This window comes from Lynx canadensis, chromosome D4 (genome assembly GCF_007474595.2).
Source record: "Lynx canadensis isolate LIC74 chromosome D4, mLynCan4.pri.v2, whole genome shotgun sequence".
Lineage (NCBI taxonomy): Eukaryota > Metazoa > Chordata > Mammalia > Carnivora > Felidae > Lynx > Lynx canadensis.
The window spans coordinates 55130494-55147467 of NC_044315.2; the positions used below are offsets into that span (position 1 = coordinate 55130494).

The 16974-nt window shown below is 40.8% G+C and overlaps 2 protein-coding genes across 3 annotated transcripts in view; one reads left to right on the forward strand and one right to left on the reverse strand.

The window, feature by feature from the left end:
- The window catches only part of APTX (aprataxin), an 81636-nt gene extending 66122 nt beyond the window's left edge, over positions 1 to 15514 (reverse strand). The window contains exon 1 of one of the 2 annotated variants that reach the window (XM_030292582.1): positions 14905 to 15514. The gene's annotated coding sequence lies outside the window, so the exon portion shown is untranslated. Of the gene's footprint in view, positions 1 to 799; positions 884 to 14904 lie in introns of those variants that run through there. The other variant, XM_030292581.1, reaches the window with a different exon arrangement.
- On the forward strand, positions 637 to 11865 carry DNAJA1 (DnaJ heat shock protein family (Hsp40) member A1). The gene is made up of 9 exons (XM_030292580.2): positions 637 to 801; positions 1888 to 2029; positions 2207 to 2384; positions 4166 to 4270; positions 5387 to 5614; positions 7625 to 7739; positions 9252 to 9367; positions 9660 to 9760; positions 10627 to 11865. Exons 2-9 carry the CDS (start codon positions 1898 to 1900, stop codon positions 10843 to 10845), a joined length of 1194 nt encoding a protein of 397 aa, XP_030148440.1. The 5' UTR covers positions 637 to 801; positions 1888 to 1897; the 3' UTR covers positions 10846 to 11865.
- Positions 15515 to 16974: the final 1460 nt, after the last annotated feature.

Genomic DNA, 16974 nt, shown 5'->3' on the forward strand with positions numbered 1-16974 from the left:
TCCAACGTGTAGGACACAGCCAGGGCCAAGGCAAATAACATGTGTACAGGGGCCAGGACTTTCACAAAGAACTCCTCCCACTTGGAACTTGATGGATTACAAGGCCACGGACTACGCGTAAAAAGGAGCAAGATCCAAGGCCTGTGAGGTTGCCCAGAACAAGCCCAAACCCCTTTGCTCGGCATTTCTTCCCCAGCGGGCTTCCAGAATCTCAAGGCTGAGGAACAAAGTCAGTTAGAGACGCCCAAAGAGGCAAAAGAGGGGCCGGCGGGGAGGAGGAAGGGAGGGCTTTGTTCTGAGAGGTTCTCGTTCCGAACTCAGCTCCCTCACGGGGCTCTGTTTCCAAGCCCTCCACGCCATCACAGGCCGCAGCCACGGCCCCGCGCATTTGGGATTCCGGAATTGGCCGGGTACTGCACCGCTCCTCAGCAATCCCCGCTCCCGCCCAAGACTTCCGCGCTCCCCGGCCCACTGGGTGGAGGAAGGAACTCCAGAAAGTTCCACGAGCGCCAGGAACCAAGGCTTGCGCCCACCCCCACAAGGCCCTTCGGCACAGCTCCTCCCAGTCCGAGCGCCCCCGCGCCGTTGCCTAGGTAACCGCGGGGCGGTGGCAGCGGCGAAAGGGGCGGGACTTCCGTCGAGTGACGCGCCAGGACTCGGCTACAAAAGACGACGGCTGCGCCGCGCCGGGCGGAACTTTCCAGAACGCTCGCTGAAAAGCGGAGGAGCGGCGGCTGCCCGAGCTGCGCCCAGCAACGCGCTCCTTCCCGCTCCCCCACAACGGCCTCGGCCCCCTCACCGGTGAGTTTCAGCTCTCGCGCTTCCTCTCGTCCCAAGGCCGGCGCCATTGTCGGCACGGGGAAGCCGGATGGAGCCGCGGTCGGAGGCGGTTGACTCCGCGTGGGCGGGAGGGTTGTCGGTTCCTGTATTCACGATTTTCTTTTTGGGAGGGCTGGTGTGTTGCTGCAGCAGTCTTCCGCACGCGGTGAGTGGGCTCGAGATGTTTCCTGAAGCATTTTCCACTCTATTTAGCCCGAGGTCCCCAAGGACTTGGAGCCCTCAGCTTTCCAATCGACCCCCCCTTCCGTGCGCGCCCCCGCGTCCCCTCTGCTCCGGCTTGCTGGGGGTGGGCGACCATTCGCGCACGCGCGGAAGGAGCCAGGGGGCGAGGGGCTGCGGAGGGAGTGGGGCGGAGGCTGCGGTCGCTTCTCCGAGCTCCTCTTTGTTGAGGGCTGGCTGGGGTTCTCCCACCCCTTCGGTCCCAGGTGGGAGGAAGAAAACCGTAACGGTCTGCACCTAACGTAGGGGGCAACCTAACACCATGGAAACTACGCTGACTCGTGGGGGCGAGAGGTGTTCGGTAGTGAAAGTAGAGATGCTATAAGTTCTTTGATTGAGAAACACCCTTAAGATTGCCGGGGGGAGAGCTCGCTTTGTGGTGGCTTAAAATCAGTTTCATAAACCACTCCTTTCCCTCCTCCCCCCGTGTCCAAATGTTTTTTTATCTAGGGAGTGTAGGGCTTATCCGATTTACCGGAAGATAAGGATAACGTAAGAACTGAGCCTATTGGTGCTCTTTTTGATTACTGCTGTCATACTGGGAAAGAGAAACAGGAAGAATCCGGATAATAGTGGCGTTAAGTATGGAGCTTTCCTGTGGGAGAGTGGGGACCAGCTGCTACAGAGAAAGGCCTGTGAATTATTCCCTGATAATTACTAGCTGATATTTAGTAAGAATTTATCGCTGAATTACCAAAGGATTTGTTACCTTCTCTGAAGGTTAGGGAAGGTAGTGTTCTATCAGATTTGGGAAAGAGAAGATTTCTCTGCCTTAATTCTGACTTTTCCTAACTAATAGTTGAAAGTTAAAATTGCATTTTATTTCAGGCTGTAGAAAATGGTGAAAGAAACTACTTACTATGATGTTTTGGGGGTCAAACCCAATGCCACCCAGGAAGAATTGAAAAAGGCTTACAGGAAATTGGCTTTGAAGTACCACCCTGACAAGAATCCAAATGAAGGAGAGAAGGTAAGTGATATACTCCTACTTTTTTTTTTTTTTATGTGTTCAGTCTTAAATGTAGCTGTGTAATTCTTTGCCAGGTATATACTATTTCCATTGCAGTCTGACAATGAGTATGTGTAATACAGTGATTGTTTTTGCAGCACTTTTTTTCTGAAGGGAAATTTTCTTTCTCTCAAACAGTTTAAACAGATTTCTCAAGCTTATGAAGTGCTCTCTGATGCGAAGAAAAGGGAATTATATGACAAAGGAGGAGAACAGGCAATTAAAGAAGGTGGAGCAGGTGGTGGTTTTGGCTCCCCCATGGACATCTTTGATATGTTTTTTGGAGGAGGAGGAAGGATGCAGAGAGAGAGGAGAGGTAAGAATAACCTAGTTCACATGCAGCAAATTAAAGTAGCCCTTTGTGAAAGTAAATTCTTGAGAAATCACCTATTTGAAATGCTTGTTTACATGTTGGTATAAAGTTGCAAACTGACAAACTGCCACTTTGATGTAATTTTTTAAAGTAAGAGGTAACCAAAAACAGCTAAGTCAATCAAGTTCTAACAAGTGCTTGTAAAGTTCTCCAATATGTATGACATTTGGAAGGTTAGCAACCCTTAGGTAAAGGAATAGAGTATAGGAACATAGTATTCAAAACCCTTTTTAGAGATATTTGACCCCTCCCCCACTCTCCAGCCCAGTTGGAGGTGGTGGCCTTGTTCAAAGTGAGTTAAAGTGCAGAAATTTAAAATTTCCTCAGGGTCATATGTAGCAAGGCATCAGAGTCAGGATTAGCTTTTATTATGTCCCAATAGCTTACAGTCTGTTTAATCTCGCTTCAATTTAAAATGTGTACCCCTAACATTTAACAAAAATGTAGTTAGGGAACTTAAAACAATTTGTAATCAAAGTTAATTACTTAGGATGATTTGTCCCACAGAAAAACAGCTGGGTTTTTTTTGTTTGTTTTGTTTTGTTTTGTTTTTTAATTTTTTTAAGGAATGGACTAGCAAAGTCTGACTCCCATTAAAAGGTGTTTTGGTCATGAAACTGGAGGATAAGTCACACTTCAGGAATTGTTTGCTCTCCTTTCTCTGTAGTCTCAAATCTATAAAGGTAAAGAAAAGGGCAGTTTTTAGCATGCCAGAATCAACTACATGGACCTGTATTTGATACAGAACCAAAGGTGGAACTAGGAGGAAAAGGATACAGTTAATGGTGCTTCATTGGAAACTAAAAATACTCTTTAGGCATGCTCTGCAGATAAGAGTGAGGGAGGTTTTTCACTGAGGCTTAAGGCAGTACTCATTCCTGGTGGATAAAAGTCATTGTGGAAGAATCATTAGCTAGGAACTTATTAATTAACTATTGGCAAGTGACTTCTTTGTAGCCTTTGTATCCTTATGCAATCTCTATTTTCCATTTCACATTTTAAGGTGAGATATGGCACTGCTTTATAGCTACTGGCCACATTTAAATAAATTTCTTTATAGTAGCCATTCTTAGGTGCTAAATAGCTACATGTGATTAGTGGCTACTGTATTAGATATCATGGATATAAAACGTTTCTATTGTAGGTGTATTGAATAGGACTGTATGAGAAATACAGTCTTTAACTACTGTTGCCCCAAAAGTAAATATGCCACGCTTCAGAAAGAAGTGGAAATTAATAGCCTTCTGTAGAGACTGAATAAATATGTCTGCTTTCCTGGCGAATTTTGCTTAGTTGGAACTCAGTGTGCTGAAGGATTTTTGGATGAAGAAATGGTTGGCCATGTTCAATGCCATACTAAGTGAAAGGTTTAGAGTATATTAGGACAGAAATGCAGTTTGGATTAATTTATTGTGAAACCTATTTAAATAACATCGATTTCCCAAGTGATTTTGCAGTTGAGGTTTTTGATTAGCATGGTTTATAAGATGGCCACAAATATGTCCTCGGGCAGATCATTCAATGTCACCCAGTTTTCCTCAACTGAAATCACATCATAGTTCGTGGATCATGTGTGATAATGTGACCAACTTCTATGTATGTGATAGGTGCTCAACAGATGTGTCCTGTGAGACTAGTCTTTCATTATTCTTTACTATTTTTAAAGTGCAATGAACACAAACAAGAAATTTCTTAGATTTTTAACGAGCTGTCATTTATTCTAGGTAAAAATGTTGTGCATCAGCTCTCTGTAACCTTAGAAGATTTATATAATGGTGCAACAAGAAAACTAGCTCTGCAAAAGAATGTGATTTGCGACAAATGTGAAGGTATGTATGGTCTTTTCACACCTTTACTATAAGTGAAAATGAGACCAGAGCTCTTCTAGATAAATAAAACTGACAGTACTCTACCTAAATCTTGGAGAGTACGAGTATGAAGAAAACCTCCTGAATCCACCACCTTTTTCCACGTGTGTGTTTTATTCCTTTTTTTTTTTTTTTTAACGTTTGTTTATTATGGATGGGAGGGGTGCAAGGAGAAAGGGAGACAGGATCTGAAGCAGGCTCTGCTGTGACAGCACAGAGCCTGATGTGGGGCTTGAACTCATGAAACATGAGATCATGACCTGAGCTGAAGTTGGACCTTAACCAACTAAGCCACTCAGGGGCCCCTTGTATGTTTTAAATACAGTTGGGATCAATCTAATTTGTGGTGTCTTTTTTTTCCTCAACATTATTCAGAGTTGAACACTTCTGTTCTCTTTAAAACTCTTATGTCATTCTAATGGCTTCCCTGATTTGTAATAATGGTTTAAACAGTGTCTTCTTTTTTGGACACTTAACTGTTTAGACCAGTTTCTGGGTGAGAACATGTAATCTTAAGTTATTTGTTTGAAATAAAGGTATTTTCTAAAGAGAATATATGCTTTAAAATGTTCTCATCTCACAGATAAAGTATTCCTAAAAATTGTGCTTTGGGAGCACATGTTTAAAACAAAAATCTGGGGGCGCCTGGGTGGCTCAGTCGGTTAAGCGTCCGACTTCGGCTCAGGTCATGATCTCACGGTCAGTGAGTTCGAGCCCCGCATCGGACTCTGGGCTGACAGCTCAGAGCCTGGAGCCTGCTTCGGATTCTGTGTCTCCCTCTCTCTCTGACCCTCCCCCATTCATGTTCTGTCTCTATCTCAAACATAAATAAACATTAACAAAATTTTTTAAAAAAATCTGAAATGGTTCTTTGGAAAGACAGTAAAAATGTTATCTATTAACTGAAGCTGGTGGTGGCTATATTTTGTGAAATATAAAAAGGCTGAATTGTAGATTTTTAGGACAGCATTCCGTCAAACCTTGGAAAGTGAATGTAGTGTTTAAGAACTTTGATTAATATTAAAACATTCATCATATCCAATACTAAATTCCAACATTTCTTTTTAAACTGTTTAGGCCGAGGTGGTAAGAAAGGAGCGGTAGAATGTTGTCCCAATTGCCGAGGTACTGGAATGCAAATAAGAATTCATCAGATAGGACCTGGAATGGTTCAGCAAATTCAATCTGTGTGCATGGAGTGCCAGGGCCATGGGGAACGAATCAGTCCTAAAGATAGATGTAAAAGCTGCAACGGAAGGAAGATAGTTCGAGAAAAGAAGATTCTAGAAGTTCATATTGACAAAGGTGAGTTCTGAGTCACTTTCTTACTTTGATAGAACACTGATATCAGCAAATGATTGAATAGTGTTCTAAACTTAATTTTCTTCTATTAAATCATTAGATGTTCCACTTGTAACTGAAATAACGATTTCCTTGGGAACTGCTAGATTAAAGGATATGCCCTTTTTTTTTTTTTTTTTTGTAAAGATTTTAAGTATTCTCTACACTTACCAGTGGGGCTCAAACTTGACAACCCTAAGATTGAGTCATGGGTTCCACTGACTGAACCAGCCAGGCACTCCAGGATGTGCCTTCTTTTTTTTTTTTTTTTTTTTTTTTTTTTTTTTTAATTTTTTTTTTCAACGTTTTATTTATTTTTGGGACAGAGAGAGACAGAGCATGAACGGGGGAGGGGCAGAGAGAGAGGGAGACACAGAATCGGAAACAGGCTCCAGGCTCCGAGCCATCAGCCCAGAGCCTGACGCGGGGCTCGAACTCACGGACCGCGAGATCGTGACCTGGCTGAAGTCGGACGCTTAACCGACTGCGCCACCCAGGCGCCCCAGGATGTGCCTTCTTTTAAGGATAGGGGGGTTTAGGTAAAGAATTCAGGGGGTCTCCTATTTTCTTGAAATTGTTCTAAACTAATGAACATGTTTTAACTGGTAAACAAGAACTTATGAACATGTAGCAATGTCTTTCAGACATGGCTAATTTAAAATGAAACTATTACATAATGTGCATACTAATACGGAATTGTCGATCATATGAACCTCATTCCATATTACTACGTAAATCTGCATTAACTTATGCCTCTGTAATGTTGTTTTGTGTGATTTATGGTACTGCCCTCCTTTCACTTTTCCTCTCTCAGTTGGTCCATGTGTAGTCAGGTTTGGATTTTTTTGCTTTGATAGAACATCCCTTTTGCTACCAACAGTGTTTTTAGGAGAGCATTAGTTGTAAGTGAAGCCATATTTGCTGCTTTTATCCATGCTTTTTACAGTAGTGGAACATCGAGAAAAACCAAGTACAGTTGAATTGCTTCACTGCTGTAACAAGACAGCAACTTGGCCTCAAGAATAAAGACAAACTGTTCGTTTTCTCCTGTGTAATACTGGTATTGTGGTTTAAGTTCTTAGTTTTTTAGAGATACATCCTCACGTATTTAGATTTTGCTTCAAAAAGGGATTGGGGGAAGGGTGTCTGAGTGGCTCAGTTAAGCATCCGTTTTCCTTCAGGTCATGATCTCTTACAGTTCGAATCGTGAGTTCGAGCCCCATGTCCCTGCATCTGGCTCTGCTGACAGCTCAGAGCCAGGAGCCTGCTTGAGACTCTGTGTCTCCCTCTCTCTCTGCCCCCTCCCCTGCTCATGTTCTGTCTCAAAAATAAGCACTGAAAAGAATTTTTTTTAAATGGAGGGGGGAACATGGGTGAAGGTACTATAATACATGAAGGATTAGTCATGAAATGATCTGCTGGATCTAGTTTGATGGATATTCATTACAGTTTTGGCTACATAATAGGGGTTTCATATCTTTCATAATATGTAAAACAGTGGCTCTTGTTTGGGTCCCCTCAGTGATTGGTTCAGGAGACAAGCTGGATATAAGTAATGTTTATTGTTAATTATTATGGTTATGTTTGCCAGTTAACTGATTTGGTGGCAGCATGGGCCTTTTTATTTAATCCTCGAAACAGTCCTGATGAGGTAGGTGTCTGGGAAAGTTGGTATTTATTTTGGAATGTTATGCAACTTGCTTCCCCAGGGTAATCCAGCTAGCAGTAAATAGCAGCTCTGAGATTTGGAGCCTCACGTGTTTGGTTTGTGTTCTCCCCTATGATCACTTTCTTCAGTAAGAAATTGGCCTGATTGAATCATGTGGGCATTCTTAGTCATTTCGGTAAATTTAGCATCCACAAAGACTTGAGCATTTTTTTCAGGCATACACAAACATGCACCAATTTCTTAATAAAGATTCTGACATTAGTTGGATGTTAAATAAGAGTGTAAAACTAATCTTTTGTTTTTAGGCATGAAAGATGGCCAGAAGATAACATTCCATGGTGAAGGAGACCAAGAACCTGGACTGGAACCAGGAGATATTATCATTGTTTTAGATCAGAAGGACCATGCTGTTTTTACTAGGTAAAAACTTACCAATTACTCTGACAATTTGCATTTTTTTAAATGTGCTTTTCATTACTCTAAAAATTTACTGGAAATACTGTAGAAAAGTGTAGTCAAATTGCATTTTTTTAAATGTGCTTTTCATTACTCTAAAAATTTACTGGAAATACTGTAGAAAAGTGTAGTAGAGTTAGGTTATATGTGGTATCTTTTCTAAAAGGTTGTTAGCCATTGTTTCAGTAGGCTACAAACAAAAAAAGATCAGATTTTGGTTTTTGGGTAAATTTAGGTAAATTGTTACCTAAAGGATATGCTTTTTTTTAAGAAGTGTTTTGTATGAATATAAATAGTCTTTGTGTAAGCAGTTAATTTGAAATGACCTAAACCTTTTGCCCCTTTTAGTCCAGAGTTTGTGGTAAGTTGAGTTGCTTTTAATTGTAAATAAATGTATAGAAACTTCTCTGTAGAAAACTAAATTAGTATATAAATTGAGGTCTGTTGCTGTGAAATGATACTGTTTATGCTCTTACAGTTAAGAATAAGGATTTGTTAACCCATGTGTTAAATATATAGCCATTGCTAATTTAAAGCTTCGGACGAGAGAGTAGGGATCCTATAAATCTGTTGGGAATGACATCTGAAGGAACTGGTTTTGAGTTGGTGAAAAAGAACATTCCTATAAGTGTCTTAAATAATGGGAAATGCTATCAAAGTCAGGATTTTGATGGGGTCATTTGAGGTGAATCTACTAGTTTTGTTTTTGTTTGTTTAATGCTTGCTTTTGAGAGAGAGGGGGGAAACAATCCTAAGCAGGGTCTGTGCTGTCACCACAGAGCCCGATGTGGGGCTCGAACTCAGGAACTGTTGACCTGAGCTGAAATCAAGAGTCAGATGCTTAACCAACGGAGCCACCCAGGCACCCCTGAATCTACAAGTTTTATTTGGAGAGTACTCTGTGGATAAATTATTTTACTAATATGAACTGGGAAAGAAAGTCTAAGCACAAGGAGGAAGTGGGCTATATAAAATACAAAAAGTATTTCATAATATGCAAAGCACTATATTAGTAATTCATGTAGGTCAGTAAAAAATTCTTTTATCATTTGGAATTGGTCATCCCCATTATTTAATTTCACAGAACCTAAATCCAGGACCCAGTTGGGAGTCTGTTCTGCCTCACACTATGTCCTTTCCTTCTTAATATCAGCACTTTTTTTTTTTTTAAGCTGCACTGTTGTGGGAAAATTTTTTCCCCTTGTTAAGAAACCAGATTTAAAATTAGGTAATGGGGATGGTAGGTAGTAGAGGCTACCTAGAATGAGTGGAAAGATTCTAAATTCTTACCCAGGAAATGGTTGGCAGGGTTGCTGTTTCTAGATCACAGCTGTTTTGAGAATTGGGAGAGAAAGGACTTTTTTTGTGAAAGATACCCTTGCTTGCTGTTAAGAAAACGGATTTGCCTGTTGTGGTACTTCTAATCACTGGTGATTTGAGAGAATTGAGTGTATGTCATATTTATGTTGATAACAGGCGAGGAGAGGATCTTTTCATGTGTATGGACATACAGCTGGTTGAAGCACTGTGCGGCTTTCAAAAGCCAATATCTACTCTAGACAACAGAACCATTGTCATTACCTCTCATCCAGGTATGATAACTTAGATGAGCTTGTCTGTTACAGTATTTTCGCGGTCTGCTGCTAGCTAGCATATAGGCACTGAGAAAACTAGTATAATTACTTGTTCAATTAAGTCTCTCCCTGAGCTGAGCTGAAATTGTATGGTAATTGGGTTTCTTAAGGAAGCTCCTAAAAACTGAAAGGTAATTGGATTGCTTCACATATATTTATTCCCGTCAGTGAGCTAGGACATTCCTCTTTATTTTCCCTGCCTCATAAAAATGTGACTGTATTTAATAAAACTTGGCTTCTATGTTTTTAGGTCAGATTGTCAAGCATGGAGATATCAAGTGTGTGCTGAATGAAGGCATGCCAATTTATCGTAGACCATACGAAAAGGGTCGCCTAATCATCGAATTTAAGGTAAGCTATAAAGTAGCCTGGGAATACTTGACAATGATTAGCTTATTAAAATATAATAGAATTACATTTCTGGATGGTAAAGCACATTATAGTCTCTTGTTCAGGAAGAAATGAGCTAACACAAGGCTATAATTAGGATCTTATATTTAGTTCAGCAGAAGTACTTAGCCATTGTGAGTTTTTGGCAAAATACTACAGTGCTTGGTTAATAGGATGCTTCATAAAGCAACCCCCAACCATTTTTTTTCAATCTTAAATTGGCCCATTACCAACAAATACAGCTTTTATTAAAAACATTTTTGGGGTTGCCTGGGTGGCTTGGTCGGTTAAGTGTCCGACTTCAGCTCAGATCATGATGTCGCAGTTCATTGGTCAAGCCCCATATTGGGCTCTGCTGACAGCTCAGCCTGAAGCCTGCTTTGGATTCTGTCTCCCTGTCTCTCTGCCCCTCCCCTACTCATGCTCTGTCTCAAAAGTATACTTTTTAAGAAATTTAAAAAACATTTTTGGGAAAAGAAAGACTGCTTTTGTGAGGATGAATAGCTTTGTTTAAATTCTGTTACAAGGAATTAGTATGTTTTAGTGTAGGTTCTTACATTGGCTGAATAGAACCATAATCATCACAGTGCAGTTTTACTCCGATGAGGGGTTTTTTTTTTAAATGCCTTAAATTCTAGTTAAGGCTATACTAGCTAGATGTTTTTGTGCCTTTTAGAACATGTGTTCTAACTTGGGATTGGCAGATTCACCAAAAGATAATGTTCTCAAGTGTCTTTCTGGGGAAAATGGGTCAATGGTAATATGTCTAAGGAGCTACTTGGTTAAGTAAATCAAATGGAACTTACAGTGGAGATTTCTTTTTATAGGTAAACTTCCCTGAGAATGGCTTTCTCTCTCCTGATAAACTGTCTTTGCTGGAAAAGCTCCTACCTGAGAGGAAGGAAGTAGAAGAGACTGATGAAATGGACCAGGTAGAACTGGTGGACTTTGATCCAAATCAGGAAAGAAGGCGCCATTACAATGGAGAAGCATATGAGGATGATGAACATCACCCTAGGGGAGGTGTTCAGTGTCAGACCTCTTAATGGGGCCAGTGAAGAACACTGCTGGCATTTTATATGCAGTAGTGAACGAATGAAGGACTATAATCATAGCTCACTACTTGCTATTATTGTTTTTGTTTTAATATTCAACTATAGTAGTGTTTTAAAAGTTAAATGAAGAATAAAAAATATAAAAGCTCTGACTTTGCCCTGTATGTATGATGAATTCAGTGTGCAAGATAAGTTTAATACTTGTAAAAACTACTTTTAAAAAATCTCCCCTAGCATTTGTTAGAGGCCCGACCTTGTAATTGATTTCAGCTCTATGTACATGAACTAGTTTAGACTGAAAATGCTAGGTAAATGTATTGACTTCAGTGTATGACCCTTAATTGTTAAGCTATGAAGTTAAAACTTGTGTTTAATTGGCAGTCTGAAAAAGAATTTGTAGAGAAGTGTTGGTCTGTAGTTCTATTAAGTGGGATTCATTGTGATGCTTCTGCATTTATTCTGTTGCCTCAACTGTTACTTAAAGATGGCATGCTGTGTAATTTGGCCTGTGGTATCAGTGGTGGAAAGGATACCTTTCTAAAGAAGGGGTTTATCATAATCTGCTGTTTGAGGGCTTGCACTTGTAGAACTGCATTCCCTTCTGTGCCATCTTTTTTTTTTAATATATATTTTATATATATATATATATATACATACACACACCAGTCCTGGTTACACTTTTTTTTCTTCTCTTTGGACCATGATAAGCTTCAGAGTAGTGACTTCGGGAGCAGGGTAACTAGAGTGAAGAGATATTTACACAGAAAAGTAAATTTGCATGTATGAGCTAGGAAGGTGTTTTTTAGGTATGTTACAGGCTTACTTTAAACAATTTAACTTACGCTCCGAAGTAACTGTAATTTAATGTTGGTAGTATAGCAAATTATGATGAATAGCTTTAATTGTATGTTTAAAAGTCATGTTCACAAGCTTAAATCTGGATATCAGAATTAAGCAATTCTTGAAATGTATGAATGTCTCCTTAATATACTGATTACAAAGCATTTCCAGTGTGTCACTACAGGCTTTTTTTTCCCCTAGATTAAAAGCATTGGCTTTTCATTAATTAAGATAGGTAATTTGTCATTTAACTAGTTAAATGGGTAATTGAAAATGGTACTTAACTATAGTTGAATGTTAAACGAGGGTGGGGAGTGAAAGTGGGTGAGGGGTAAGTAATGAGCCAAAAGGGTTTTTAAAAACTTTGCAAACACTGGTGTGAAAATGTGAAAGTTTTTACCCATTTATCCTGATTCTGCTGCATCTCCTGTAATCAGTAAGGTTAAACATTTCTCCAGAAGTGGCCCACATCTAAGTTCCCCTCATAGAGCACATTTGAGTTAAAAAGGAGAAAGTAAAACAAAGTTTTCACACTTCCAGTGTTTGTCATAGTGAAATAATTAATAACCTGTTATTTTTAGATTGTCATTTTTAGTCAGTACCATACAGCTACCCTTGTGTTTGGGTATGATGCCAGGTACTCAGGAAAACACAACAAAGTATGACCAGAAATCTTAAATTTCTCCAAAGAACCCTGAGTTGTAATACATATAACATCTTAAAAAATTGAAATCCTCATGTTTAACATCAGTCATTGAGGGCAACTATAAATTACAACCCCAGTGAAATACTACTTCACACCTACTAATCCAAAATGAAAATAGGTGAAAACGTGGAGAAATTGGAACCCAGTACCTCATTGGTAGGAATGTAAAATGGTGTAAAAGTTGAGCAGTTTCTCACAAAGCCTACAGTTAGTAATTGACTCCTTGGCTAAGTGAGATACTTGTTGCCAGTGTTGTCTGTAAAATTCACAGTAGCCAAAGGGGGAGCAAACCCATACCCAACTAATGGACAAAATGTGATGGTGTGTGTGTGACAGGACAAATTATTGTATATGTACTTAAATGACCTATCAAGGCAAATTCATAGACCAGTTACCAAGGGCTAGGGGGAAGAGGAATGGTTAATGCTTAATTGGTTGTGATAAAGTTTTAGATAAACAGTGATGGTTCTATAAGGTTGTGAATGTTATTAATGCAATGCTACTGAATTATACAGTATAAAAATAAAAGAAAGATAGAAATCTGAAAAGGAAATAGTTAACCAGGAAAGGCAGAAACCATTTGTAGTCTAAAAGCTGCCCCTGAGAACTTGGACCAAGGTCATCTCTTAACAGCTCTGACCAAGTCTGCTACAGGAATGCATGTGCATCCACACAAGTGGAGTTCCTGGCCCTAGCACTAATGCTTGCTCTGATGCCTTTCCCATCCACTCATACTTGTAGGGAATAAGAATGTCCCATGAGGGTGCTAATGGAACATGGTGGCAGATCTTCCTGTATGTGAAATTAGCATCAGGTCTTTTTCTGTATATGGTACTGCTTCTCAACCTTGGCTACACTTAGTTACCTGGGAAACTAAAAACATGTGAGCCCCACCCCCACCCCACGCCAGGATTTTAACATCATGGAGCTGGGTGTAGTAGCTTAAGCACCAAGATGTTTATCAACAGCCAAAGTTTAACACTACCAACATAGGGACATAGTCCTATTAACCATCTAGGATAATGCATTGGTAAGAGAAAGTCCAATAATGGCAGCCTTTGACACTGCAGTTAGAGGTTTGAGGCTCAGACCAGGGAGCTTCCCAGCTTAGATGTACACTTCATCACAATATCTTTTTTGAAATAATGTAGGAAAAATGCAGGGTGTAAAAATACAGTGAATGAAACTGCTAACAAGCTACAGCAAAATAAAGATGCTCTTTCAAGGGTTTCTTAAGTCCTGAACAGTTATCACTTAACTGGGTTATATCTACAACCTTGTGAGGCAGAACAAGAATCAAAACATCCATTTTAGGAGTGGAGAAACTGCCCTCTAGTGTTCTGGATCTCAAAACAGTAAGGTTGATGAGCCCCAGTGCCACGATTGCAGATTCCATAGGTCAGGGACAGGACCTGAAAATTTACCTTTGATTTATTTACTGGATGACAGAACCACTGCTCTGGCCCAAGTAAGTTAACGGTAAAAACTGCAGTCCCAGTTGTCATTCAGTGCTCTTTTACTCATCTCGCTTCCTGTGGCCCGGTTAGGTAAATAAATTGTAATGGATTGTGGAGACACAATTCATGCATTCTTTGCCTGTTCCCAGACCTAGAGAAGCAGCTAACAGCCAGATTCAAAGAATAAAGAAATTGAGCTTTGGAATTGCACCTGGCTTTCAGTGTGTGCTCCATGAACAAGGTATGGGAACCTCTGGAAGTCCCTTTCTTCATGTGTATTATGGAAACCATAATAGGCTGTACTTCATAAGAGTAATTCAGAGAATTAAACAGGGCTGCTTACATAGTAAGGAAGGGCTTTTAGTACAAGTTGAAAAGCAACTGAAGAAAATAATTGTACCTGAGATTTAAAGAAAGGTTGCCTTGAAATCCCATCCTCAGATTTCAATGTATCCAGAGTCACAAATTTATTTTTTTATTTTAAGAGAAACCAATGGGGAAAGGGCAGAGAGAGCCAAACAGGCTCTGTGCTGATAGCCCAGTTGCTGACGGGCTCAAACCCACAAAACTCATGACCTGAGTGCAAATCAAGGGTTGGACACTTAACTGAGCCACCCAGGTGCCCCCAGAAATACAAATTTAACAACTGAATGGGGAATAGGGCAAATATCCTTACCCTACTGAAGGAAACTTTACTGCTGTGTATTTTAAGTTGTAAGTGCTGGAGACAAATACCAGTTGTATCTGTAGGCTGCAGCAGAGTACCTACTTTCCTAGCTACCTGATGGAAGATGTTTTCGGAAGAATGCGGGTGTCCACCTCTGCCCCCACCCTGCCACACAGTTTGGATATGTTCCAGGACCCCCAGTGGAGGTCTGAAACCTAGAAGAGTCCTGAGCGCTATGCACTGTTTCTCCCTATACATACATACCTACCTATAATGCTTATAAATTTAGCACAGTAAGATTAATAGCAAAAACAAAATAGAATTATAAGAACATACTGTAATAAAAGGTGAATGTGGTCTCAAAATAGTACTGTACTCACCGTTGTGATGATGTGAGATGAAATGCCCACATGAGATGAAGAGAGGTGAATGATTAAAGCATTATGACATGCTGTTAGGTTCCATTTGATTTTCTGATGCTAAGTCAGGAGGAGGAGGATCTGCTTTCGGGCCGCAGTTGCCTGCATGTAACTGAAACCAGATGAGGGACTGCTGTATGCCATTGGTTACTGCCATCAAACTCCCATTTGCTTATCATCTCCCGTTGATACTGGTTAAGAGGCCAACAAACATGATCTCTGCCATCTCTTTGTAAAGTGAAAAAGCAGTCCAGTGGTACCATCAGACAGACACCTCCAGCCTCTGACAGTTGGCTCCAGCCAGTGCACAGCACCCACAGCTCATCAGAGACTCCCTAGCCCAAGGATGCAGGCCAGCCAGGTTCCAGCACTGCTCTGCTTTACCCAGACCTGGAACAAGGGCACAGAGACCCCACTGTGTGCCTAGAGGGTCTAAGGCCCTCAAGCAGCTCACAGAGAGCTGGACAGTGGTACGGGCTGGCATGGGAGTCCAGAAGCCAGGGTAGCCCTTCTCTCACCTCAGCTTCAGTCCCTGGGGCTCCTCCCATAAGAAAAGCTACGTGCAGAGTAAGTGCAAATACCTTTTAGGTTTGTACAAAAGGAAGTTACAGACAGTTGCACAAGGGTTTCCTGGGAAAGGCGGAAGACTTAATTTTTTTTTACTTTTGTTATGTTGATTCATTTAAGAAAAAAGGTACATTTAATGACTCAATCCAGGCTTCTCTTCACCTGGTCTCCTAAGACACTGCATGCATCGCAAGAATCCCACACTGCAGTGCCTGGAAGTCTCCTTCAGCTAACTTTGACCACCAAACCCCTTTACCCACAGCTCCTGCTGGTCCTTTTATGGTCAACTTCAGGAAGCCTTTCCTAACTCAGTGGGGCTTATTATCAGGTGCCCTTCTCCTATCCCACCATTTCAATTACACCTTTTAGCTGGCATTTCTTCCCTGTTCTGACAGGAACTGGTCTTACTAAGCCATCTTCAGCACTAGGTACAAGAACAGATGTTTGATAAAATTCCAAGAAGGAATAAGTGAACATGTGCTGACCAACTAGATTCTTGTTCTTCGTGAGCACAAAGTTACTGTTAAAAAAACAAAATTCAACTGAGTAAATTTTGAGATCCAACTGACTTACTTCAGTTAATGAACCCAGCAGCATCCCATCTAACAGGAGCTCTGAAGAACTGCACAGAACAAAAGGCTTTTATATACAGAAGGGGGTGGGAAAAGGAGATCTCTAACAAGAGTGGATTATTTCAGGCAAGGTTACCTTCCTATGGGGGCCAGAGGGGGTCTATCAGGTAGATTAGCTCATAAATACTGAATTCCAGATTCACTGGTTAATGATTACAGTCCTGGGACAGGCCGAAACTGCAGTTTGGGTAGGTATTAAATCTTGGCCAGTGTGGAGCTTAGCACAAGGCCAGCACAAGGGACTCCACTTTAGGCCTGTTGTTTCTCATTCTTAACAGTACTGCTCAACCATTCACAAGGTCATGGGCTAAATATAAAATCCCAATTTCTTGAAGATATTTCTAAAGGATTCTTAGCACAAGCTGTTTCCTCTTTCCACCTTAAACTTCTTACATGAAAACTTTTCACTGGGCTGTGAAACTACATTCACTTGAATTCATGGATTTATGGCTAATGTTTAACTCAAAATGGCATACATTGTCAAAAAGCTGCAGGTTTAATGGCAAAAGGAAAAAAAAGTTTTGGGAATATGACTGAGGAAGAGGGATTTCTTAGTGCTGCCAAGGATTAATTCAGCCAATATTGAGCATTATTGTGCCAGGCAAAGGATCAGGCTATATTTCACTCAAAGGCAAATTAGAACACTATAAAACTTTGTTTTTTTAAGTTTGTTTATTTTGAGAAAGAGAGCGAGCAGGGGAGGGGCAAAGAGGGAGAGAATCCCAAGCAGGCTCTGCACTGCCAACGCAGAGCCTGATGTGGGGCTCGCACTCACGAACCGCAAGATCATGACCTGAGCTGAAACCACGAGTCAGACACTTAACCGACTGAG

What these genes read in the sequence shown, in the direction of transcription:
- DNAJA1 (XM_030292580.2), top strand. Translation starts at nt 1,898, where the DNA reads ATGGTGAAAGAAACTACTTACTATGATGTTTTGGGGGTCAAACCCAAT. An exon ending in ATCCAAATGAAGGAGAGAAG is followed by an intron (nt 2,030 to 2,206) that starts GTAAGTGATATA and finishes TCTCTCAAACAG; the next exon opens with TTTAAACAGATTTCTCAAGC. An exon ending in GACCATGCTGTTTTTACTAG is followed by an intron (nt 7,740 to 9,251) that starts GTAAAAACTTAC and finishes TGTTGATAACAG; the next exon opens with GCGAGGAGAGGATCTTTTCA.